The 26,570-nt window shown below is 38.2% G+C and overlaps 1 protein-coding gene across 2 annotated transcripts; it reads right to left on the reverse strand.

Moving 5' to 3' along the window:
• Nucleotides 1-49: 49 nt before the first annotated feature.
• On the reverse strand, nucleotides 50-25,766 carry spata13 (spermatogenesis associated 13). 2 transcript variants are annotated; one of them, XM_007248987.4, is made up of 14 exons: nucleotides 25,342-25,766; nucleotides 13,107-14,636; nucleotides 10,219-10,260; nucleotides 9,071-9,535; nucleotides 7,195-7,339; nucleotides 6,045-6,169; nucleotides 5,343-5,522; nucleotides 4,282-4,467; nucleotides 3,430-3,609; nucleotides 3,106-3,338; nucleotides 2,817-2,946; nucleotides 1,528-1,900; nucleotides 883-957; nucleotides 50-792 (listed from the first exon to the last, which is right to left on the reverse strand). In XM_007248987.4, the coding sequence occupies exons 1-14, from the start codon at nucleotides 25,348-25,350 to the stop codon at nucleotides 608-610; spliced, it is 3,858 nt and encodes a 1,285-aa protein (XP_007249049.3). In that variant the 5' UTR covers nucleotides 25,351-25,766; the 3' UTR covers nucleotides 50-607. The 2 variants fall into 2 exon arrangements, with proteins under 2 accessions (XP_007249049.3, XP_049342209.1); XM_049486252.1 differs by lacking the exon at nucleotides 25,342-25,766 and adding an exon at nucleotides 19,849-19,932.
• Between the last annotated feature and the right edge of the window lie 804 nt (nucleotides 25,767-26,570).

Below are 26,570 nucleotides of genomic sequence, written 5' to 3' on the forward strand. Positions count from 1 at the left end.
AAACAGCCCCCCTCAGTACAGTACAGAGACCACAGACCCACACATCACATTCATACATAAAGTGTTTATTTACATATCATAAAGGGTTATTTATTAGTGTAATTGTCCAAGTTAACTAAACATACGTCTAACTTTAAAAAGGGTCCAGCCTTACATGAGGAGATAAAAGTATACAATAAAAGCACAAAGCTTGATGAATATACATCATTGTCATTGCTGTGTTTGAATGCGGTGAACAGGACGGGAAAAATCATAACAAGCAGCAGCTTTACAACATCAGCTACACACAGAACCTCAGAAATGAACAAACACTTTTGGCACCAAGACTGGCATACAGTCTCTGTCTCTGAATCTGTATCGTCCTCTTCACACAAAGTCTAAAAGTCCATTAATGGAGGATATTCAGTGGGTACTTACAGGCACTTAAAAAGACAAACATACATACATATACATAACAATACGCACACACACGCGCACATGCATGCTTGCACACTTCAGTTACTTCATTCACTTGCTGCCTTCTTCCTCTTTGTTTCTTCACATTGGCACCAGAGCTGCCCGAGGGGTGTCTTCATGTCATTAGAGCAAAAAGTGGACTTTCACAGCTTCATTTTCTAAACAGGGCGGTGCGCGTAAGAGTGTACCACAGTTGAGAGGGTTTGCGCTTTGGTTCCGCCAACGAGAAAACTTGTTGCTGAGGGATACTGGTTGGCACAGTAACATGGCGCTGGTGGAGAGGGTGTAGAGGCTGGTGATGGAGAGGGACAAGATGGCCAGAGTAATTTATACTGTCTGTAGTGGGGGAGAAAAAACATACACCATGAATATTAACTCAAGTCAACCTCAACATAACTGGTATGGAATGTTGTAACCACTCCTTACTTTTCAGTTTGCCTTGCTTTGATTTTTTGGCGTTTTGAATCGCTTGCTTCCTTTGTGTTTCACTAATCTCCATACCTGTAAGACAAGGAGCGACACAGACATGATCAATATATTCAAGCTATTAATAGCTATTAATAAATAGCCTGTTACAGCTTAATTAATACATTTTACTGTACTGTATCAATAGACAGGTGTTCTCACAGAATAATTAGGAGAGCAAATCTATCTTCTCTTAATATTAAAAAGAACGAATCAAAATACACAACAGCAGCACATGCTCCATTACAGTTAAGAAAGCAATCTCAAAATGTGTCAAATCATATAGAGTGGCTTTTAAACATTTGGATACTGCTAGTTGAATTTAACCGGTATTTGTTAAAGATGACAAATTTCTTTTTTGAGCAAGAATATGTTTTACATCTTTTTTTCATGTTTAAAATGACAAAAAGGAACTTTGTGATAAGTAACTGATTAAAGATGCTTAAGTCAATTTTCTTTTTAGGAAAATAAATTTACTGTAAACAAAACAACAATTAACTGTAACTTTTAAAAAATAATTGTGTTATCTTTAAGCACTTTTTAAAGGGGTGGCTAAACTGAATGCCAGTATATTTCCACAATCTTGTTCTCTGTTCTGAGACTAACCTATCTCCTGGTCCTCCTTCACACGGTTGCGCTCGCGGACGAATGCCTGCAGCCACTGCTGCTTGTCTTGGGGCTTCCTGCAGCACAGCACACACAGCACCTCCAGGTTCTCTGTGTGGCGCAGAGCGAAGGCATTCCGCAGAGTGCCCAAGTCTGGGTGCCGTCCGTCTGGCAGCTCTAGCGGCTCCAGGTGGTCTGTGTCCAGACGGCCACGGTAGTGCAGCAGATCTCGACGCAGGATATCTTTCTTGCAAAACACCAGCTGATGATCGAACAGGAAAAAGCTCCGCTGCTGCGTCTTCCCGGCCCGCACCACCCGTGTCAACTCACCCGAGTGAATCAGCTCTGAACTCCGCGATAACACGTCCTCACCCTAAAAAAAAAAAAAATTAGAAAAAAAGAGTAGTTAAGATTTTCCCTACATTTTAGGGTAAACTGTGTTTATTCACCAAGAGCTATAACACAAACACCTTAGCATCACTGGTATTTTACTACTTGTGAGTATGTCAGGGATATAAAGATGATATACCCAACATCACTCTAAGCAGAAAATTAAGTCACACGAGCTCTCTGTGTGTTCTCTGCTCTTTGTATTTGTAGCCAGTTCAGCCACAAGTGCATATTAGTCCACCCTGTGCAAACTTTTGTTTTGCCCTCTGCAAGAGACAAGGCACTGTACATAAAAGATGGCAGAGTGCAGTGCGAAATCTTACTTGACATTGTTTTCAAATCTATTACTGCTCTGTTGTGTTTTTCTGTGTTTAGCAGCTACTTTCTCTGTGTTTTACAACACCTTGCAGAGAACACAAACAGGAGGAGTGAGGCATGAAGGGAAGGGCGTGACTGAATGTGAAGTATTTGTTTTGGTCAGAGTTGCTGATGCTGTAATCTAAATCACAGACCACCGGTTTGGATGTAGCTAATGGTCTGTGATGTAAAATACATACACAGAAAGCATTCAAGTGATTAGCATTTTGTGCTTTTCTTACTGCAGGGCTGTCTCAATGACTGCACTCTGAAAAGGCCAGTGGCAAACTGGGTTAAAGTTCAGTCTGATTGAGTACTGAGGCAATGCAGCAAATCCAACTAGTATGCGACATTCAAGGTGCCGTCAAAGTAAAGTGAAACTGCTTTCTCCATTTGCAAACACAGGAACAACTAATGCAAATTACTATTCACTATTAATGTTAAAGCCTACATATGGCCACATCATGCTACAACTTTATTTATGAACAGATTATTTCCTCAGAAATTTAGCTGAGACAACTGTTAACAGCAGTTGAACTTACCTCCCAGTTTAAGATGGCAACCTGCCAATGAGCAATGGTGTCAATACTCTCCAGTCTTCTTTTCCTCTCATTGATCAGGCTGGCCACATTCTTCATTGCCTCATAAGCATTGCACACCCCTTCGTAGTCACTGAAGCAAGAATAAACACAACAATGATATATGAGTACATGGTAATAGGACAGCACTGGCAATTTATTTTATACAATTCAACTTTTACCACATGTATTTATAGTGCATTTTGTGCTGTCTTATAGTCTGTGATTCTTAAGGCACTGTTGTTTGTGTTACCTGTGGTCCTTAGGTGTGTATTTGAGCAGCTCGCCCAGCTGAAGAGGGTATTTGCATATTTTCTGCACAGGTGTAAGCAGAAAACCAGCAATGGAGATGTCGATCATTTGCTGCAGGAGGCGACACGCCTCAAAGAAGTGCTTATACCTCCCTTGCTTCATCAAACGATGCAGCTCCACACACGCTGCTGGATGTGTGTTACAGTACTCAGAGTATATTGAGAAACCTTCGCCCTGAGGAAAAGAGAGGCAGATACAATGTGAAAAAAAGCATATTTTAAAACATAATATGATAATAATGAACTTCTCAGTGCAAGCTGCCCACCTGCTGAAGGAAGCAGATCCCTATCTCACTCAGATGAGGGTTTTCTTTGTCGTAGTTCTTTTCCAGGTCCTTAAGGAACTTTCGCTGGAACTTGTAGATCTCTTCAATGTTGCTAAAGATTGTCTTAAGCTGTGCTTCTGTGAACATACCTGGGTGTTTTCTGCACTGACGGATATACCCCTAAACGGAGAGAAACATTTGAAAAGATTAAAGATAGTAATAAACCTCATCTTTTGTAGGTGAGTAGAGCATTTGCCCCAAAATTTACCGATAAGAAAAAAATGACCTGCATCAGCTTTAATTTGACATTGTCTTTTTAGGGGCTTGACCAGCAGAGGGCAGCAGCGGGCAGTAAACATGCTTGACAATCAGACAGTTTCCCATACATGAAATAATTCTTGGACTGAATTATAGAAGTTACTATTATCCATCCATACTTTTATCTGAATTCCGTAAACTGGCTCTGTATGTTAAAAACTTTTTTGATAAAGAGAATAAATCACACTGTTTTGAAGTAAAGGATCCAGTAGGTTTAGTTGGTAGCTTGGACATCCCAGGTGGTTGCTATGGGGTTGCAATGTTGTTGACAGGTGGTTCTAAATTGTTGCCAAGCTGTCGCTAAATGGTGGTGGCTATTGTATTTTAGGTTGTTACTATAGTGTTGCCAAGTGTTTACTAGGTGGTTGCTTTTGCTGCTATAGTATCCCAAGTAGTTGCTGTGTTGTTGCTAAGTGATTGCTAGGTGGTTGTTATGGTGTTGCTAAGTGGATGCAAGATGGCTGCTATGGTGTTGATGGTTGGTTACATTGGTTCACACACCATTTATTCCTATGGTAACCATTCTGAACCTACCTCACAGATGTCTCTGAGGTGTTTGATGTAGACGCGCTCCGTGTTCATGATTTCCTGAACGACGTTGGCCCTCATCTGCTCTCTGTGCTCGGAGTTCTTGCTGTGGGGCTCTTTAGAGAGTGGCTCAACCTGATCCAAAGAACTCTCCACACCCTCACTGCCTGAGTCCTCCTGATTGACACGGACCTACCGTAGAAAACAACACCAGTTATTTACTGTGTAGGTACAGAAAAAAAAAAAAATAATAAAAAAAAAAAAATAATAATATATATATATATATATATATATATATATATATATATATATATATATATATATATATATATATATATATATATATATATATTTGGGCATTCTTGTTACTGGAGTTTTAAAAATGTATCTTTTAATTTTAATGCACCAATCTAGAGGTTGCAGTAAAAAAAAAATGGAAAGTTACAAAAGCTATTAAACAAATAGTAAATAAAGTATGTGTATACAATGTATATAAAAGGGTATAAGATACACAGATCATTTGCAAGTAAAAAACAAAACAAAGGAACATTACAAAATCATTAATTTACTAAGTTTACCCTATTGATTTTATTACCTATTATCACACTGATGAAATTTGATATTCTACCAAGAGCCGTTTACCAAGATTTAAACTATTTGTTTACAATAAAAGGCTTTACTGATCCACTTACAAAAAAAGTCCTAATTTGTTTTATCACATTTGTTAGGCCCTCTATAATCAAACACAAAGTAAGTAAGTAAAAAAATATGCAAATGTACCACACATAATGCCACATGCCGACAAAAGGTACAGTACTTCCAGCACACAACTTAGTTCCTATAGAAAAACCACAGTTCCCAGGGTCCCCCACCCCCCCAACACCTGCCAATCAATACCTGTTACCATGGTGACGCTCCTACAATACCCTCTTAACTTAACCGCAGCAGGCATTCAAGCAGAGTTTCCATGGCTTACTGGGGCTAGTGTGCTGAGCTGCGTTTGAGAAGGTCTTTGTTTCACACTCATTACTTTAGGGGGGTCTGAGTGTGGTCTGCTCAACACTTACTCGCACAAAGCTGGAGGGGAACCAGGCCTCGCGCTCGGCCACCATCCCCCACCACCAGTCTTTCTCCTGGGCATCCAGCACCCGGATGACTTCCCCGGCCTTGAAGGCCAGCTCCTGTTCGCCCATCGTGACGTGGTCCCACAAGGCCTCAGCGTACACAGCATGACCCGACATGATGTACTGCAGAGCGGAGACACAGAGAACTTCGGATTTGTAGTGAATATAAAACAGACAGTCACACTTAGAGCACTCATAATAATTACCATATTGACAATAAATGGACAATATACAGACATGACCTCAATTATTTTTGTTGAACTCAATATTACATTTGTCTTAGAAAGGAGAAACCATCAATGTCAATGAGCCAGTATAAAAAACTCTTTGATTAAAACCAGTGGTTGTATTTTATAATTTTATTTTTTTTAAGATTAGTTATTTATATTATCTAAAATTCAAAAATATATTATTCCAATGTCAGCGCTTCAAAACTCTTAATAATAAAAATGTTTTTTGCTCTATAAAAACAGTTTATCTGCATTATTAATAAACTATAACTATAACAGTGACACAAAATGGTCTTAAAATGACTATTATATATATAATATTATTAAAATTACATATTTATCATGACAGGCCTAGTCAAACAGTATGAAAAATGATACAAAAAAGAAACATGCACAATAATGTCTGATTGCTGACCTCGTTGAGAGTAGACAAATCAATCTCTGGTTGGAGATACGGTGTCCCTTCAGTGAGCTCATCAAAACTGCCGTCCTCTTCACTTACACTTTCTTCCTGTCCTGTGCAGCCATCTGAGCTCCCTTCTGCACAATACAAACACCCAACAATGCACACAATTATGACAAAAATCACGAACACAATACAGACAAACAAAACATTACTGGCGTGTAAAGTCTGCTTCTTCAGTTTCATACTATAGCTTGAAATGCATGTGTTTTTTATTTTATTTACCTTCTGAATGCCAACCATTATCACATACAGGACCTTTAATAGCATTCTAATCTAAATCTACAGACATTCACACTGTTAAATAGATACTAGACACTGAGGTAGTGCTTATGTTAATGGCAGAGGAGGTTCGGAATTCTGTAGTTACTCTACAGAGCAGTGGTTGTGGATTTTGTGCACATTGCTTCTCAGAACTTTAGACACTGTAATTTCACATGGTCTATCACTTTGTAGGCGAGTTACTTTGGTTCCTAAACACTTCAAATTGTCAATAATACCACTCACAGCTGACCAATTCCACAAACTGAATTGTTACAATGGTGGAATTCTAATATAATCTCACACAGGAATTCAGTTTTTTTTTAGGATCAAGGCAGACTGCATGGCTTGGTGGTGCTTATTTTTTTTTTTTTTTACACCTGTGGCAATAGAACACCTGCATTCACTGATTAAGAGGTGTTCCAATACATTTTACATGCAGTTCATTTGCTTCAGACCATGTCATGTTTTTAAGTTAGCTCAAACTCACTTGCTTATGTAACTTATGATACTGTGTGACAACCATTAACTTGACTTGCCTCATAGCTTAAGTGCAAAAATAACGATACAGCTTTCAGAGCATTTATAATGTTTGGTACTAGGACTAGATATAAAACAAATCAACATATATTGCAGTAAACAAAATGTTTGAGTAGAACTATTATTTTTAAACAAAAATTATTATTATATATTGTTTATATAGATACTGAAACATTATGGATACAACATAATTAAAGATTTACGTTGTACTATAAATTGTCCAGCTCTGTTTGGGATAAAGTTTTCTTAATAAATAAACATAAATAAATGAATAAAAGGGCAGACACATCTGCAAACTTACCACTGAGAATTCTATGTAATTTCTGGCGGCCCACCCTGTCCAGACCTGTAGGGGTGCTCTGGGAGAAGACACAGGGTCGCAAACGGGCAGACACTGCCCTATAAGGTGGGACGCCATGAGAGGGCACAGGGGGCCGAGAAACAGGCTAGAACACAGCGAGAGGGGTACAATTACCATTATGTAGACCTCTGTAAACATTCTGCATGGTTTGTTTTGGGAGAGTTCAATGACTGTCCTGAAAAGGTCAGTGACCCCTCCGAAGGTAAATATGGCATTATGCCCTGCTACAAATACATAACAGCTCCTGACAAGCCATTTTAACCAACAGACAAGCACATGTTCAGCTATTTCTGCTAAAAACATGAAGCAGATGGTTTACGTTCCATCTACTGATTGAAAGATTACACAGTGAAACTGCAAGCTTGTCGTGATGACTGAATATTTGTTATGGCAAGTTCAGAGAGTTCACTTGCTTTCCAAGAAGGGATTACAGGGACATGTTTCACATGTTGCTGATTAATATTATGAAAAACTGCAGAAGATTCTGGACGCTTACAAGTGCTGGTGATATTAAGGAAATAGGAGTGAACCTAATACATTTTCTTGACTTGTTTTCTCGCTGGTAATTATGACTCCTGAGCGACACTTGAGCTGCGTTTCCTGACAGAATTCTAAAAATACAGTCATTCTGGATTGACCTGAATGAACGAAAGCAGCTCAAGAAAATGCCCAACCAGTTGAACAGATGACATCAAAAACTCAATGTAATATGAACAGTGCAGGGAGAACATGATGTACACTGATCTAAAGATATATTTATGAGCATTCTCTATGTGTAATTCATAAGGCATTTCGGGTGGGCGGATTTAAAGGTGTGTAAAAGGAATCTACAGCAGAGGACTAATTACTGTACATTCTTTAAATGTTAACTGTACAAACTTTGCTCTTCATAAAAAAAGTCAAAGAGATTCTCTGGCATTTTCAACCCAACGTCCATCTGCTGCATCTGTTTTTTATATTACATTTTTAGATCACAGCTGGTAAGTTTTTACTCAAAGATATTTTCAGTTGTCGATATGTGTGATTAGTCTTTTACACATTAGTTTCCAGATGGAAAAAAGAGGATTGTGCACTATTTCAAATCATTTCCAATAGCAGTTAGCTACAGAATTTAAAGTTTACCTCAATTTGTAAGACAATCCTTTACTGGTGTTTTATGGCAAATCCAACCATAATTTGTCCCACTTTTAATGTCCCAGATTTTAATTTTAGCACTGATCCAGGGTAGCATTATTAGTGGTTGCTACCCTAATAATGTTGATTACCTAATGATTTTCAGTAATCAGTTCATAATGAAATGAATTGTATTTATGACCAAATGAATGAGACACAAATAAACAGCAGTGTTAATAAACTTTAAAATACTACTGCTTTAACTACTGTAATTCTTCAGTGAACCTGGGGTTGGTGTGGATCTGGAAATCTATATATCTTTATAATGTTTCAGTTAAAATTTACTTCAAGGTACTCTAAACAGCAATTCTAATACTCTAATATTAATTTAGAATTAGTCTCAAATTTTGCATGTTGTTTTCAACAATATACCCAGCAAATGCCTAATAACTACTGTGAGGATTATATTATAATATTGATAAAGATAATGATATTTTACTAGTAGAGTAATACATTTCATTCCAATATGCTTTTTTATGCACATTAAAATATGGACAGTAGATAAAGGATACTGACTTTACTGAAAGTAAAATAATTGACTATGACAGATGAGGGTACAGTATCAATGCAGCAGACAGAAATTAGGCTGAAACTGGGAGAATCCCTTTGCACTCAAGTCGCTTAAAACTGGATAAAGGCTTACAGAAGGCAGATTATCTTCATCTTCCTTCTCAGTGGGAGAGCCAAAAAGACTCACTCCTCCAATAACTGAGATGGGTCGCCTGCTCTTGTTATCCACATGTCCGTTCACATGGCCGTTCTCTTGGCTGTCCATGTCAGTGTATCCACCATTGCTGTTGTAGTCCATTTGAGAAGTGTAATCCATCTTCTCCCCCAGGGGCTCCACTTCCTCCTCAGGGATAGAGTAATTCCTGCATATCAGCTGGCCATAGTCTGAGATTGGTCGAGGTCTGGACCTGCCTGCTCTCCTCCGGGGGACAGAAGAGGTGGGCGTGTCGCCGCCAGAGGCTGATGAGGTTGGCGTGGTTGCCATAGGCGACTTTGGAGAACAGTTGGGTGTGACAGGAGGACTAGCGAAGACACAGTCGCTGCATTTTTCATTGTTAAGCTTTAGACGATCTTCTGCAGCTGTAGGTTCTGAACATGCCTGGAAGTGAGAGAGGTAACATAAATATCAGATTTTTATTCAATTCAATTAAAAGCAACTTCTTGTAAGACTGTACAATTAATAATACAATTAATTAATTGTAAGTGCATTAATTTTGAGAATTAAACAAATAAAATTACTGCAACCACAGCAATGTAAACAATCCAAAGTTGTTTACATTCCAAAGTCCAAAGACGAGGGATTCAATTCCAACGTAATTGTAAAGTAAAAGGCCAAACATTGAGATTTAATGTATTATAAGCTATACATGTCTCTATGGATTAGCAATGAGACTAATTTGAAAAATCAATTCCAGTGTTTACACTACATAGTCATTAGCAGGTTCAGATGTATAATGAGCTGTTTATGTTTGCACACTTATGAGTCAGCACGAGACCGGTAAGAAAGGCGGGACTTTTCCAATGAATTTGATAAGTATACACAAGCTACAGGAACAAAAATGCTTTTATTAAAGAAATATCTTTATTATAAATGCTGTGGGGAAAAAAACACTGTATTATACCAGCAAAAGTGTGGATATGCTATTACGTTAAATTTTGATGACTAAGCAGTTCTGGTGTATGCGTGCTCTTGAGATAAACACTGTTCCACTCAAGAGAACGTCTAGAGTCCACTTTACAAGTGATGTGACCTACGGAAAGGTAAAGAAAAATGCTGCTTACCTCTAGGTTTTCAGAGTCTCTCTCCGGAGTCTTCCAGATGCACTGAAACGGCACACAGTAGATTAGCACCATGGTGACACACACATCTAAGCACACTTTGCAGAGCAAAGCAGACAGAGGAATATCTGGTGTACTCGATGTACTCTGAGTCTATCCCCAAGGCATGGGAACAGTCAGTCTCTTATGACCTGCATTCAAATCTGCGCATGTGTGTGTGTGCGCTATGCCCGCACCGGTCTGGACTTTGACCCCTGGGCCGGTGTTTAGGGGAGGGGAGCCTGGGCTGATAAATGTCCAGCCACAGGTCCGGGAGCTAAGCTTAAGCAACCTTGCTAATCATAAACATCAACTAATCATTAACCCTACATGCTCCCTCTTGAGAAGAACAGATGATGCCAATCTAATTAGTGAGTTTTATGGCTGTAAACACAAAGCTGAATGAAAAGTGATCTGAAGGACACATCTGAAAGAGATAACAATCAACCAACATTAACCTAATGGCTAATATTAAATAATTTTGTTAACATTGTAGTAATCTACTAACAATTTGAAAGATTAGGTGAGTAACCTGAGACCAAACAACAGAGATACACTGAAATGCATCCCACTGCAATCCTTTCCAAAGATTCCAAGATTTCTTAAAAATTACCCATTTAAAACAAACACAACATATTATAGATTTTGACAAATAGTTAAAAAAACTGATTTTTATCAGATGATTGTGGCTGTCCTTAAATATATCACTCATTCTAAAGCCAAGTAAAACAAAGCAATTTTCCTCAACAGTCTTGGCATAAGACCCAGGCTTGTTCTGCCAAAAGGTTATAGTGGCAATCAGAGGGCTCAGCTCAATAACCTGCAACTTAATGACATAATCTAGAATCAACTCCTATAATTCACACAGTACAACTCCTTTCCACTGCCACTTATCACTTTCAAAACCAAAGTTCAATGTCACCCAGCTGACTGCACATAGTCAGTGACCTCAAAGGTAACCACTAAACATTAGTTTCATCACCAAGCCAACCGCTTTGTTTCATGTTGTACTTTAGGACAAAATAGTCCAAGGGTACAACTGTTGGGAATGGAAATTAAACAATATTGAGTGCACATAAAATACAATACATGTTTCTTGTTTATTATCTCTTTATTTTATATCTATGCAATTGTAGGGATTTTTTTGAGTATCTGCCAATAAGGAGTCCCGATCCGATACTGTGCAGAAAAAAAAGTAGGGAAATATCAAGAGACAATTTTTTAAACATAAACAATTACTAAATGGCCATATAAATGATTTCCGTTTAAATATGCAACTTTTTAAAAAATAAAATGAACATAAAAACTTTAGTCATAATTAAAATTGTCAAGTCAAGTCAAGTCATTATCAACCGCTTTATCCATTAAGGGTCGTGGGGGGGTGCTGGAGCCTATCCCAGCCAGCATCGGGCGGAAGGCATAATTAAAATTGTATTAAAAATAATTAAAAAATAATTAAAAATGATTCATTTTTTTATTGCTGTTAGTTCTGTATTTTTGAGAGTGAGCAGTAATAATAATTCTTTAGAGTGGTTTTAGCAGACTAGATTTAGACTTTTTACTACATTATAAAATCTCAGGGTAGTTTTGATGCTGTTTAAATTAGCATATTTTAACAAGTTACCCAGTTGCTGAATAAACACTAGTGTTGCTGCATATATCGCTTTTTTCTTTTTTTGGAAAAAGAAAATGTATGTGTGCGTGCAAAAGGGCATGCACGAGAGCCTTAATCAACGTGAAAGGGCAAGTGAACTCTATAGTGAACTCGTGTAGTAACAACGAAACATTACATTTTTGATAAATCAGTAATCCAGAGCTTTTTCTATATCATGTTTAAAACTGAGAGGAGTATGGTAAGGGGCAAACAGTATGAACAGTATAAAAAATCATAATGCTTTTATGTCAGTACTCAGATTATAACAGTTACAACTGAAAGATCAGGGAGGTCAGATATAGTTACATTTGCAAACTGTATAATAATAACAACAGTAAAATAGTTACTTTAAAAAACTAAAAAAAAAACTGGATGTCAAGATTTGCCTGTTTATCTCAAGGATGGCTTGCCAAAAGGCTTCTCATAAACAATTATTTTATATCATTATGTATTGTGCTAAAAAGTGTATTTTGAATGTCTGATAACAGACAAAGCCCCATCAGTAAGTCAATGGCAGCAATCTGTAATAAATATTATTCCATTGTATTTATTATTTTTTAAATATGGATACTATAATTCGACTACTTAGGTAGTGAGAAAGCCTGCAAACTGGTCTCAGGATCTTGCTTGGAAGATAAGTTGGATTGAAAGTCATTTTTATTTATCTGAGATTTTGGTTTAGATGTGGACTGAATTTCTGGGGTTTTTGTTTGAAGTCAAAGTGCCTATTTTTATTTTACTTATTTGTTTTATTCATCTTTTAATTTTACTTTGTTATTATAGTATACTACACATCATCAACATAGATAACAGAACCAAACCTTTTCAAATATTAAACATAAGGGAAACAAAAATATCAATGATATAAAAAAAAGTCACATTATATACATTGTTTAGTAAAAACGAAAGAAAATAGCTGAACATCTTGTCTAAATTGTCAGACGACTTTATCTATAAAAACACAGAGGAATAGAATGTTACTGGCCGATACTCATATAGAATCAGGGACATCACTAATTTGCAAGTAGCCTAGCAGACATAGACAAAAGTTTGGTGAAGTGTGGCCTTCCACAGACATCAGTCAATTTAGAAGTTGATCTGAAAATTGTATAGAGACCTAAATTAACAGGTTGCTTGATATGTAATACGATGGGCCTCTCTGTGAATGTTCACACTAAAAATATGGTACGTGTCTTACCTCCAAATTTACTTTAATGTTGTCCATAGTCTGCTCCTGACTGAGGGTTGCGCAACGCTCAGACTGATGGGGCTCAATTATCATATTCTGCAGCTCCTCCACAGTCACACAATCGCCTGCAAGGGGGCTAAGAGGCATATTTGAATAAGAAACTGAGATCACAGGGAGCTGTTCGAAGGAACAGGAGAGCTGCACTTTGGAACTAGAGAGGGGGCTCGAGACGTTAGGCACAGAGGGAGCGTTTTGTAAGGCCGGGGAGTGTCTATGAACGTCAGCCTGTACTTTCTGCTTGTCGGATACCCTGGCTTGTGCTGGTGCAGGCCTGCGCTGACGCTCGCTTGCAGGGATGCAGGGAGTCCTGCGGGAGTAGTCGTCGTGGATCTGGCTGAGAGATGACAACGACGCCTTGTGGGCGGGTCTAGGGCTTGTTTTACGATGGGTTGAGAGATCTGTTAAACTGCCTACAAGTTTTAGCACTTGTCCCCGAACTCCATTGGGATTTTTGGGCCGACCCGTTTGGCGCTCCCGCATGTCCACAGAGGAAGCGCTAGCTGCTCTTTGAATATTTGGAGTGGCAAAATTTTTGGGACTTTGAGGCTGAGCTGACGGGGCCTTGCGTTTAAATGGGCTCTTGAAGATGTGCAAATTGTCAGCACTTTTACTCAGTCTGCTTAAGGCCTTCACATACTCATCAGTATCAAGTGTCGCATTAGGCCCAAGAGGTTCTATAGAGCTGCAGGGACGCTGGCGAGAAGCACGTTCTTGAGCATTTAGGCTGCCCGACTGTTTTGATTTATTATCTAACAAGGAGATACGTCCTGTACCATAAGCCCTGCGTATACTCCGTGAGAAGTGTGAGTTCCTCTGTAGACCTTCCCCATCTTCCTCATAATCATCCTCCTCATCAGAAGCAAAGAGATTCCGTCCAGCTGTAGAAACCCCATTTGCCTTTGTTGGTGCCTCCCTGCTTTGACTGCTTCCAACAACCTGCCCAGCATCTCGCCTGGTAACTAAAAAGCCATTGCCATCCTCACTGGTCACTGCAGAGACATCTTTCTCCTGACTGGCTCCCATTGTGCTGCTCCTGTTCTGGATGCCCTGGAGCACTGAGGAGCGCAGCTTTTTAAAGGAGCCCATGACCCGCAGACCTGTGAGGCCATGCCAGGCCTGCGGGCCACTGGTTGGGCCTCGTAGAGGAGCACGTTCAGACTCTGCCATACCACACTTGCGTTGAGAGGGAAATACTCGCACAATCCTGGTGGGGCATGGCTTAGCCTGTCCATCAGTAATCACAGAGCCGGACCAGGGCTGGGCATTAAGTCCATTGAGTCCACGCATTTCACAGCAAGCCTCGGAGACGACAGGTTTCTTCTGGGCTCCACAGCTAGGAACAGGATTCATCAGCTTCTGCAGGTGAAAGGAACTGCAGATGGGTCCCCCTGGGGCTTCGAGGCCAACATCATGATGGCCGTATGAGGGGTAACACAGAGAGGCTTCGCCAAGGGACGAAGCTCCAACTGATGGAGCTGCCTGCAATACAAGACAGCACAAAACCCATAATTAGTATTCAGACAGAACATTTCTGACTTTAACAGTCTAAAATTAATAACAGAAGCAGTTTAATAAACAAAGTCTATTGTATACAGACCACATGTAAGCATGAAGTGCAACAATTAGTACCGACAATGACGCATATGGAAAATGTCTGCTGAATAATCTGGTATATTGCATAATGCCAGCAAATAATGAATTGTTCACCACTGTTCACTTGTTTGTCTTTTCAGTTAATTATCTATAAGTATTTCACAAGTAATAGTATGAACTGTGCTCTTCAGACTTTCTGTAAGCAATTCTAAAACCTGAAACAGGTTATTCATAGGTCACCTTACACTACAGTGGGTGTAGCCTTCATGACTGTGGAAAAATGCTACCCCTTCCTGGTAAAAATGAATAATGAATGAAGCACTTTAATATGCTCTAAAAGAAAGCAGTGTAGATTATGCATATGGTAACTAACGGTGGCCCAGTGCGAATTAGTGCCTGCTGTAAATTTTCTACTTGTCTAAGGCATGTCAACCATACAGTTTAATGCTGTGAAAAAAGGGCCCCAGTAGAAAAGGTGTGGTAGTACTAGGCTGGTGCAGTGTCGGCTTTGATAAAAGGTTTCTGTGAGCATGACTAAGCAATAAAAAAGCTAATCCACTGTGATTAATGCAACAAATTGCCTGGTTTTCTTCGGATTTATACTGTGAGAACGAGGCTCAGGGGGGAGGGGGCAGGGGTCCGACTAAAGCGGCTGATCTGCTTTAACTCCCTCACTCCATCCTGTTGTGCACCCCATTAGTGAAATAAGGAAATACACATGCTCTTACACCAGACAGACAGGCCTTTTTTAAACAGATTTCCCTAATTTCACCAGATGTCCAGAATGATGATGAGCGCAAAACAAAGACAGTATAATAGCACTTTCAATTCTGGTACCAATATGATACTGGAAACTTAAATTAATAATCTGTACATTACATATTAATAATACAATATATACATAATACAATATGTATAAATAATAATAATATTGCTTTTTTTATTTCTTTATCTTCTCCTCTGAGGAATAAAATAAACTGTCACTCTGTCACTGGGCTGGTACATCAGAGGTACATTTTCATTAGTTAAGATACAGATTTTTACTCAGATCCTTTGCAGTTTATTTTCCATAATTCTAAAAGACAACATTGGACCTGAAGGTTCATGTTGTACTTTTGATGGAACATTTGCACTGTTTGTACCTGTACAGGTACTGTATGTGTTCATGTAGTGTGCTTTTATAAACATACCACTGTGTATGACTTCACCCTGTCCACTCGTTTACTGCCATTAATCATAATGGATGTAAAATGTAATCATGAAATTGATTAAATACGGGGAAACTGACATATATAAGTATTAGGATAGGATAGGATAGGATTAGGTTTTACAATTCTACATATAACGGTTTACAGGCATGAATTGACTGCAGACAGTGATTCATTTTCTGCTTTGTTAAACCCCTTTTGTTTTATTAGATGCCACTGTTTTTATGGTATTAAAAGTAATATTTATTTTACTCAGATTTTATGAACATGTTGCACTTAAAACTGCATTTCCCAACACAGAACAGCTCACCAGCCAATCAGCACTCAATAACTGTCTAATTTAAAGAAAACCTGTGAAAAACTAGAATAGAAATATTTTATTAACAACTTTAGATGTTTATCCCCAATCACCCCCATTTACCACTAATGATTTGCTCATGCCTGCATTCTAATGTTTGTTGGATGCTCCAAACAATATAGGAAAAAGAACAAGCTCAAAATGTAAATAGGGCAACTTGAGCATCAGGAGGCTAAAGAAATACATTGTTATCAGTGAATACTTACTTACATGAAAACATGTTCACCTTTCAGACAAGAACAATGGAAAACTACATACACATGTTTTGCACATGTTCACATACACACCGATACACATATCACAATAGAAAATGTTTTTTTAAACACATTTTCAATATTTCAATGTTGCTCAGAACCTAGCCAGCAACTACAAGCCTGTGTTCTGATCTTCACAACTGAAGACCAAACCAACATACAGCCTTAATATACATTTTATAACACACAAAATGTGCTGTATGTAACATGTGCAGTATCAACGATCTGTCACCAACTGTAAGAGAGTAAACCAGCTTGAAATAACAATTATCATTCTGTGCAAACAGAAGCAATATCAGCCTTAACTCTCTTTGCCAGAACTGATTCTACTACTCCTCCTAAACAGAAGCCAAAAGAATCCAAACTGAATCTCCATTACTGTCATTCTCACTCTCTGAATGGGGTTAAGCCTTAATTCACATTTGGCTTTATTGACACCGGAACACACACTATTACCTCTAGCTGAGACGATTACACTCGTTATAACGAGCTATGAGGAAGGAACAGACATCCGACCCTTTGTTTGACTACTGCTATGAAAGAATGCAATTAAGTTTACTCCCAAGAACCTCCCAGATCTGCCAACATGGGCTGCACTTTCCAGCGTCCTGAAGCTTAACACGCTACCTCCTCTCTCTTTCCCCTTGGTTTCCTTGGCTCCATACTTGCATGATAAATTCAGTAGTGGAGTTAATTAAGAGCTCAAAGAGAGCTCCCCCGCACGGCTACCAGCTGGAGCCTGGCTCAGATTAAACTCCTTGAGAGGAGGGTCATATACACACACGCACAAACATCCTCACGGAGGACACACTAGGCCTAATACACAGATAGACTTAGAAGAGAGTGCATGATGATGACAAACAAACTCTGCTTCAGTTACATCACAGCATGCTGGACATAACATCTTAATAAAAGTAACATGACATTACATAACTTCCGACAGCCTAAAAAATGTCTCAAAATTCCTTGTCAGATTAATCTGAAAGCATTTGCCGGCCTTCTTTGAAATCAGCCTTAAATTCGAAATGCCTAAGCCAACAGTAAGGTTTTAGTGTCTTTTTATTACAGTGGAGTTTAGAGCCAGGGCGACTCATCAATTTGAACAAGGTCTGTCAAAACACTGCAAAGACAACAGAAGCTGTTTCCCAAATTGCACAGTACAATATTTAATAGTGTGTTAGAAATAAGGCTGAGTTGATTAGTCAAATAAATAAACTGAAAAAATTGCCAACTCAAAATTGAAATGTTTACCGGTAGTAATCGTTAATTTGTAACTGTACACAAAGTACTGGGGACAGAAATTCAATGGAAATGAGTAAGGGCGGCTCACTGAATTTAATCGGCTCAGTCTATGTCTTTAAAAGTGTCCAAACACAACAGATACTAGCACATTCCACTTTTAAATATCTTCTGGGCATTTAAATTCCATGAGTGAGTATCAAATATGTTATGTTATGTTATGTTATGTTATGTTATGTTAGTTTGAAAAACAGGATGACATTCACAGGTGTGTAAATCTGAACAGGTGCGGTAAAACAAGCAGTGGAACAGGAGCTGTGCCCACAAAAACTGTTGACAAATAAAAAATATATAATCTTCAGAAAGGTCAACGCCAAAAACATCATTAATAGGAGCCCTAGTTTGAAAAAACTGTGAACCACCTTTAGAAATACATTTATTAATGAAGTATGTAAAGTACGGAAGTGTAAGTATTGGGATGACGGCATAGGTTTCCCCAGAGGGCAAGTTGTGGCTCAAAAATACCTCTCTCATGTGAAGGGGTATTTTGGACAAAGACCTGTGGTAAATTTGCAGAGTGTAGATGGTTGCTATGTATAAGCACTTGTAATGCAAACATCCTGGAGAGTGAGGTCAGCAACGTAGCATAACAGCACATGCTCTGGGAAGCTTGACCGACTAGTACTAATGCATGGCAGCCATCTACACTTTGCAGTGTTAGCATCGTAAGTGCAGTGTCTTAATCGCCCCACATTAAATGTATTTTCTGCACCGCTGCTTTTATTGTGAAGTATAATTGCACCATATGTTATCTAACAATACTTTAACACCCAGGTGACATGGCAGAATAATTAACTAACAACACAGCAAGCTGCACATCGCAATCATTTATTTATTTATTTTTTTTACAAAAAATGTTTCAGTGATTTCCTTAACTATATAATACCCCAATAATAATAAAAAATCCAAGACTTAACATATTTAGGTTATGCGTCTAGTATTCCATTACAAATATAAATATAAATAAAAAAAATATCATTTCAGGCAGGTAAAGGATTGCTATGAGATAAAACAGAGGATACCTGTTAACACTGAATTATTTTGTTGCAGAATAATGCGCTGAAATGCATACTGTGTGTTTTTTAAGAGTAGAAGATAGAAAGAAAATATAAGATTGAAAACATTATAAGCATAATATTAAAAGACATACTATTACGGTTAAATTATAAGTCAAGGACACATGCAATAAGCCAGTAAGTAGAATAACTGATTAAGTATTTAATTAAGCCACTATTTAAAAAATAATCTGGAAAAAATCATTAGGTGCAGCCCTACTGTAGACATGCCAATTATGATTTCCAGAGGTAAAAGGTTAATCTTGCTGCCTTACTAACATATCATATAAACACAAGACCTTTACAACACATTTATCATAATCGTAAAAGCTGCACAGAAGGCCCCTGAACTCCAAACTGCGGTTAAACAGTAAGATATCATTCCTCACTGCAAGACAATCCCAAAGTAAAGTTTAATCAGAGCCATAAAATTAAGGCGTTAACTTGGCTAGTAGAAATGGAACCTTTTTCCAAGCACAATGCAGGGACGTACATATTATACTAGTCAAGTCAGCTACAAAAATCCCACAACAATAACCCACCATACCAGTTCTAGTTTCCTTTCTAGCTGAGCCAGTTGCTCCAGCCTGCCACATCAGAGCAAAAAGATGCAGTATATGCTGCCCTCAAGTTGAACTAGAATGACACAATTGAAAAGAACCATGACAAATCAGTTAAATGAACACTCTCTACTGTTCTTCAACTTAATCACTATCTGACACACCTTAAGACTTGGCACGTGCCCACTTTCTTCTATTATAAGGGTGTCTCGAGTCATTGACAGTGCATAGACAGGGAAATGAGTCAAACGTATTGTCTGTGGTAATCAAGTGTATAGTGATTAGGTAGCATTCCTAAAAGAAGGTGAATGGCAAAACTATGCAAAAGGCTTAGTTTAGCTTAGCTAAAGTATTTTTGACTCACCGTGGTGCAGTTAATCCACTGTCTTCCAGAAAAGCACGGCTTCTGGGTATTTATGTTAAAGAAAACTCATCTTCTTCTCATCTGCTGTCTGCTCAACTCAACCCACAGGCGCAGGTGCACGGCTCCCAGACTTAATCTGATTATGTGGACTTTAATAACAGTCTGCACGTCCATTCATACATCTGCACGACACAAACACAAGCTCAGAATGAGGAAATACCTCTGTCTAGGCTGACGTACACTTTCTCAGGTGAAAGCGAGCTTGATTTATCCCTGTTACCCGACAGGACGACTGACACTACATACTATGTTATGACCCAGATCTTTTTTGTGTCAGGTGAAACGGAAAGCCCATTTTAAGAATGGAACACGCCTTGCTGCAGGCATGGGAAGCTTAGTAACACTACCATCAACTCAGGCATTCGCTTACACTAGGGTGGTCTGTCTATGGCCTCCAGCATGAAACAAAACCTCAATGAACACAATCGCTGACAAAAGGGTTTGCTAATACTAAAGAACAGAGGGAAAGACCAAAATAGCAGAGAAGGGCTGGATTAAAAGTTTGTAGACATCTTCTTTATTACAAGTACTAACACCTCACTGTGACTGTGCATCCAGTCATGAAATCATAGTTAAGGTCAGGCACTTTTGCTGGACCCCAAAGCCCACTCTTAAAATGTTTCAGTCATGCTCTATCAGTCTAAAGAACTTACTGTAATTCCTCCTTCTCAAAAAACAATATTGGGGGGCATCATACCCTTCCAACTCATTCTTGACACTGAGCATCTGCAACACTGCAAGAAGGTCATGTTTTGTTGGCAATGCTTTTCTATGGAGATTATACAAGTGTATATATAAAAATTGAAATCACACAATTACAGTACTCCTAGAGCAAAAACAGAGCATGACTTTAAAATAGTCCGTACACACCTACTGACACTTTTAAAGAAAATAAGCCTGCCATCCACAGCTTCAGGAATGTGAATGTGTGTGGTAATAGGGCGTTTTAGCAGTAAGTGGGAGTAAAAACACTAGCCCTGAGTTATGGCTGCCTAAACTAAGGAGCCAAAGTGTAAGAGAAAATTCCTCAGTATAACTGTCTCTAGAGAAAGCAGCCCCTCCTCAGTACAGAAGAGGATATCCTAGTAGCTATGCTGGAGTGCTGGCAGCAATAGTAGGCTATTTGTCAAATAAGAAGCTTAATGAATCGCTTCTGATACAGAAGTGAATTATAATATTTCATTTTAAAACATTGGAACCGATGCAATAAAGTAGCAGTGCCAAGATAAAAAATATATATATACAAAACTCAGACCATAATGATTTGGCTTAGGCATAACCACTTGTATCCAAAGATGCACTAACATTGGAACTCTGCTGCTGGAGGCTATCCCAGCCGGCATCAGACGGAAGGCAGTACACCTCGAACAGGCTGCCAATCCATCTCAGGACAGACAGACACCCAAATACTTTCACACCAAGGGGTGTGGGAGGATGCACCCGGAAGAAACCTGTGCAGATATGTGTAGTACGTGAAAACTCCTCTTAGTCAATGTTAATATACAATATTTTCAGTCTTCATTGATATATAATTATTTTTTAAATTTGAAGAAATGTCAGGTATATTAGTGCATATATTTTAAACTCATTTTAAGCAATACTATCCTAATACTGATTTAAAAACAAAACATAGAGCTGGTCAGTCTTCTTTGTATACTGAGAATGTTTACAAATGTTTATAATGATGAAAAATTTATACTACAATCACAGTAGGCCTGGACAATAATTCGATATCGGTATTTATCGCGATAAGAAATGTTTCAATAACGGTGATATCACTTTTGTGGTATATCGATATGTATTATGTACAGAATCTGTCACGGACAGGCGTTTTTTACTGGCGTCAGCTCGCCGCAGAGCCAAACACATTCAGCCCCCATAGCTGTGATACCTCAGTGCGTGATGACTCAATCACACAGGCACGTAGCCAGATAGGCTAGGCTAGGTTAAAATGGCTAGGCTAGGCTAGGCTAGGTTAGGTTCAGGTCCGCTCCGCTACGCATCTAAAATGTCTCGAAACGGAGCCGGGACGAGCGGATCCAAGGCTAGGGTAGACTCGGTTCGGTCAGCCGCTGTTTCGCTCGCCCATTCGCGCCTCCGCTCGCTCATCCGCGGCTCCGCTCGCTCGTCCGCGGCTCCGCTGGCCCAGCCGCGGGTCCGCTCGCTCATCCGCGGCTCCGCTCGCCCAGCCGCGGGTCCGCTCGCTTGCCGCTTTGCTGCAAATTGTGCCGGTGAGTGGAGCCGACAAGCAGCGTAACGTTAATACATCTAATCTGTTCCACCACCTCAAGCATCTTCACTACATACAATATTTTCCTTATACTGACTGAAGCACTTTAATAGATTATGTTGAAACTAAGTTATTTAAAGTTTATGAATCCTTTAGGTTTGTTTATTTGCCGTTGATATCATGTTGAATACCTCTTGTATTCTGGCTGAAGCACTTTAATAGATTATGTTGTCACTAAGTTATTTATAGTTGAAAAATCCTATAGGTTTGTTTATTTGACGGGAAAATCTTGTTGCTTTTATGTATATAAAGGCTTCTTGTATTATATATCCTAGTTAAAACACTTTTGTTTTAATCTGTTAAATTTGTTTACAATGAATAAGAAGCTCTGCCTCTGTTGTCATTTAAAGTTATTTTTATTTGTAATAGTTATATAGGCTTATGTTTGACAGGGATGTCATGTTATTATTTTGCTATATGCAAATATATTTTGACTACTTTTATTTCTAAAGTATTAAAGTTTTTGTGAAAGGAGGTTTCAAAGACTTAAAAAACATTTTCATACAGTAGTAGGTACAGAGGCCTTCAAAGTATTTATCGATATCGAAATTATATCGAATCGACCGAAATTTAAGGAATATATCGTGATATAAATTTTGGCCATATCGTCCAGCACTAAATCACAGTATGTATTTACTAAGAAGATGCAATATATTAGTAGCCAAACACGTCTAATTGTTCTCCATTTGATAAAATGGAGAACAAGTGAGTCAGCATTCTTCAAGTACTATCAATATCCTTGATATGGTTATAAAAGTGCATTGACATCATTCATCGTGATCACAATAAAATTTCATCATATTTCCAAACACCATGATAACCTGTGATCACATTGTTCCCCGCTGGGAGGTGGAAGAACTGATTTTTAAAAATGCCTACAGTGAGAACCACTTTAATCAAAATATTTCGTTTTTGCACTAACTAATTGTCATGCCTGAATATTGCTCAAACATGCCAAACCCTCTAGGCTCTACTGAAGAGCTGCAGATTACAGTCTAAACGTTCAGAGTCCAGTCACTTGCAGCCTAAAGGAAATAAAAAAAAATCTTTCTACTACAAAGTAAATTACCGTCATAAAAGTATAGATTTTAAACACATAGACATAAACGTCTTGTTGTCTATCTATTTATTGTAATACACAAATACTGGTACTTTTTAGGGCTGGACCATGTGACCAGAAACTCTTAAGAGAAATGGCGCTAAAACTATATGATATATGATAAAAACCATGTGCAGTGTAATAAGGTATTATGTTACAGTATCAGTGTATATTTGTAAGACTTAAACCATAACTGTTTATATCTGTACACCTAAATAATACATACTTTAAATAATAAACATAAGTCAATTGGCTTCTTGGTGGTAACGGAGTTAGCTAACAATAAACCTGCACTGGATTTTACTGTTTCAGAGAGAGAAATAAAGTTGTCATGCTGCTCTTTTGATTATGATGTTTTTATGACATAATTTGCACAAGACTGTACTCTGTTGAGTGTCATCCATCTTGGAAAAAAAAACAACTTTCACACACAAAATAAGCAGGTGCGACATAACGATATTGTCATTAAATATAAATATAAAAGCTACATATAAGCTTGGAAGGGCCTGCTTACTGTCTGTAAAAAAGAAAAAGTAAATAAGCAATATTGTGTGCATCACTTTAAATTGTGCTGTCTGTTCACAAACCAAAAAATGAAGTTATGTAAGAAATAAAATCATAATTGAGAATTGCTCACATATTTGAAGAATGTTGAGATCCTTTTTACAATATCGCCCAGCCTTACTAAATAAGAATACGTTTTTTATATGATTTGATGTGAATCATCTAAACAACCTACATGTTGTGATAATGACAAATAGTAAGCAGACTCCTCCAACTTTGCATACAGCTTTTATATTAAACACAGTGCCAACATAATCTCCTTGTATTTCAGTAAAAAAAAGTGTAAAATATAAAAATCAACACAAGTTCTTATTTTTTAAAGGGTTTCTGACAAACTAAATAACTCGAGGGAACAAGTAGGTTAGCTAGCTATCTTATAATCGTTGTTAAATAATAACACCAAAAAAATCTAATAGCTAACCTAGGTTTTATTATATTAATCTAAACTTTATTCATTCGCTATATATAGACATAAACAAAAATGTAAATGTAGACAGAAAAAAATGTAAGAATGCTGTTTGCTGTCTGTAATGCACAGAAAAGGAGACTCCAATATTCTACTATAAAATGTATACAGCAAATAAATCCAACTAAAATTGTATACATTTTGTGTGTAAAAGTTTATATTTTATATTGACCTTTCTATATTTTATAAACAGTAAAAAATAAAAATAAAAAGTATTCTAAATCACATTAAATTAGTATGAAATAGCTGTTACTTTGCCTTATTTGCTGTAATACTATTGTTCCAGTGCATTGGGCGGGGCCAAGTTACAGTGCAATTGGTTCATAAACTTGTTCAATGGCTGGTTCGTGGTATACATAATGGATATTTTAAATAAATAATGGATATTTTAAAGCAAACAACGAAGCACTGTCGCTCTGGATAAGGGCGTCTGCTAAATACCTTAAATGTAAATGTAAATGTCTATTCTGATGGACAACAGCTCTCAAACAGTGTTATGTGCAACAAAACATTAAAACAAATAAATGATGTCGATTGTAATGAATACATGGTCTGAAAGGGTTAAGCTAGTCCAGCAGTAAGTGAAACAGCACACAATAAAAAGTAATTTCTAGTAGTCTGATTTAAGTCTCTATCTTCTTAACCCTCCTCATGAGCGACCTCACCCGCCCCCACAAGCCCCTGCAGCCTGACAGCCCATCACTGTAACAACCAGAGGGGCTTTTGGGGCAGTTACCACACACACACACACACACACACACACACACACATACAATGCATCCCCTCCTTCAAAGACACCCCCTCCTCCTCTTTCTCCTCTTCTCTCCTTAGTCAGCCAGCCATTCAGCCAATAACTGGCTAGCTTTTCAAGCAAGTAAAAATAGCTAGTTTAGTTACCTAGTTAGCTAGGTTACATTAACGATTTTGAAACGTCCAAACCCAGCGTTACTTTCCACTTCATAGTTTTATTAGTTGTCATCTCACAAGAATTAAAAATAATAAACTCCAACGCACCTTTCTCATACTTTCTTGTGTCCTCTTCACAGCAGCTGCGTGGCTCCCCTCACTCGTGTCTCAGCCATTGAACGCTGATATCCTATAGAAAAAGGTCCGAGGCCCAAATAAATGAGGAGACCCGTTCATCCTGAGGAACCCCTGCCTGACTCTACATTATGAAACGGACCAAGGAGTCTCAGAGCAGACAAACCTAACACTACCGAATAAACACGGCCAAAAAAGTTCTCAAATAACACACGAAACGTGCCTTGGGTCTGTTACAATACAGAATAATCGAGTAAAAAGTGATAAAAAGCGGTAAAGCTGTCAAATTTCGTCCGCTTTTGTTTCCCCAGGATAAAAAAGACGGGGAAAAGTTCGTTGCTTTTCCTCAGGCGACGTTAGAAAGCCGTCCACTGCCATAGCAGCGGAGAGAAGCCACGCTATTGGACAGCATCGCTGCACTTGTTGCAGTGGACCTCAGCACTACGATTGGCTAGCACAGAGCCCGTCTCCTCCGATGTGATTGGCTAAAATTATACATTTGTCTGCACGGTGATTGGGCAATAATTCATACCATATACGGTCAACCAATGGCGCTCATTAAGTTTTTTCCGACCCGAATTCACTTAACCCCCAACTTCCCGCGTGAGAAACTTAAACAGCGCTCTAAACAGTGGATTCAAGTAGCGTCAGGGTAACGTTTACTATGTTCATTACATTTTCTGACCGAAATGGGCTATAAATTGGATATAAAAATAAATTGAATGTAAAAACGAATTATATATACAAGAAATCCATTTCATCCATTTTTCCAATTTAACTTTTTCCTCTCTGCCCCTCACAATCAGAATTTCATGAAAATTGAAAAATGAATCTTTTCTTTATTTTCTGATTTTTCCATTTAGCATTTTGCAAACATACCATCAGATTTGTGTTACAAGGCACAAAAATGGACAAATCTGAAAAACGAGAGAAGATTAACCTTTTTTTTTTCTTAAAATTCACTTTGCAAAAGGATGAAATAAAAACTAGATAACTGAAAACATGTATGAAAACCCATTTCTTATTCACTATACTGAATGGAAAAAAGATTAAGTTTTATTCCCAATTTTCTATTTTCGAATTTAGCTTGATATGGTCAGAAAATGAAACTGCTAAACTTCACAATGGCCAACTAGCGGTACAATGTATCGTGTTTTTGGTTTATGATTTGACATAACTGTCATTTTACTCAGATTTAACCA

Source organism: Astyanax mexicanus, chromosome 1 (assembly GCF_023375975.1).
Source record: "Astyanax mexicanus isolate ESR-SI-001 chromosome 1, AstMex3_surface, whole genome shotgun sequence".
NCBI lineage: Eukaryota > Metazoa > Chordata > Actinopteri > Characiformes > Acestrorhamphidae > Astyanax > Astyanax mexicanus.

What these genes read in the sequence shown, in the direction of transcription:
- spata13 (XM_007248987.4), bottom strand. An exon ending in ATTTGTCTACTCTCAACGAG is followed by an intron (nt 5,523 to 6,044) that starts GTCAGCAATCAG and finishes TCCGCTCTGCAG; the next exon opens with TACATCATGTCGGGTCATGC. An exon ending in TACACACCTAAGGACCACAG is followed by an intron (nt 2,947 to 3,105) that starts GTAACACAAACA and finishes TTCTTGCTTCAG; the next exon opens with TGACTACGAAGGGGTGTGCA.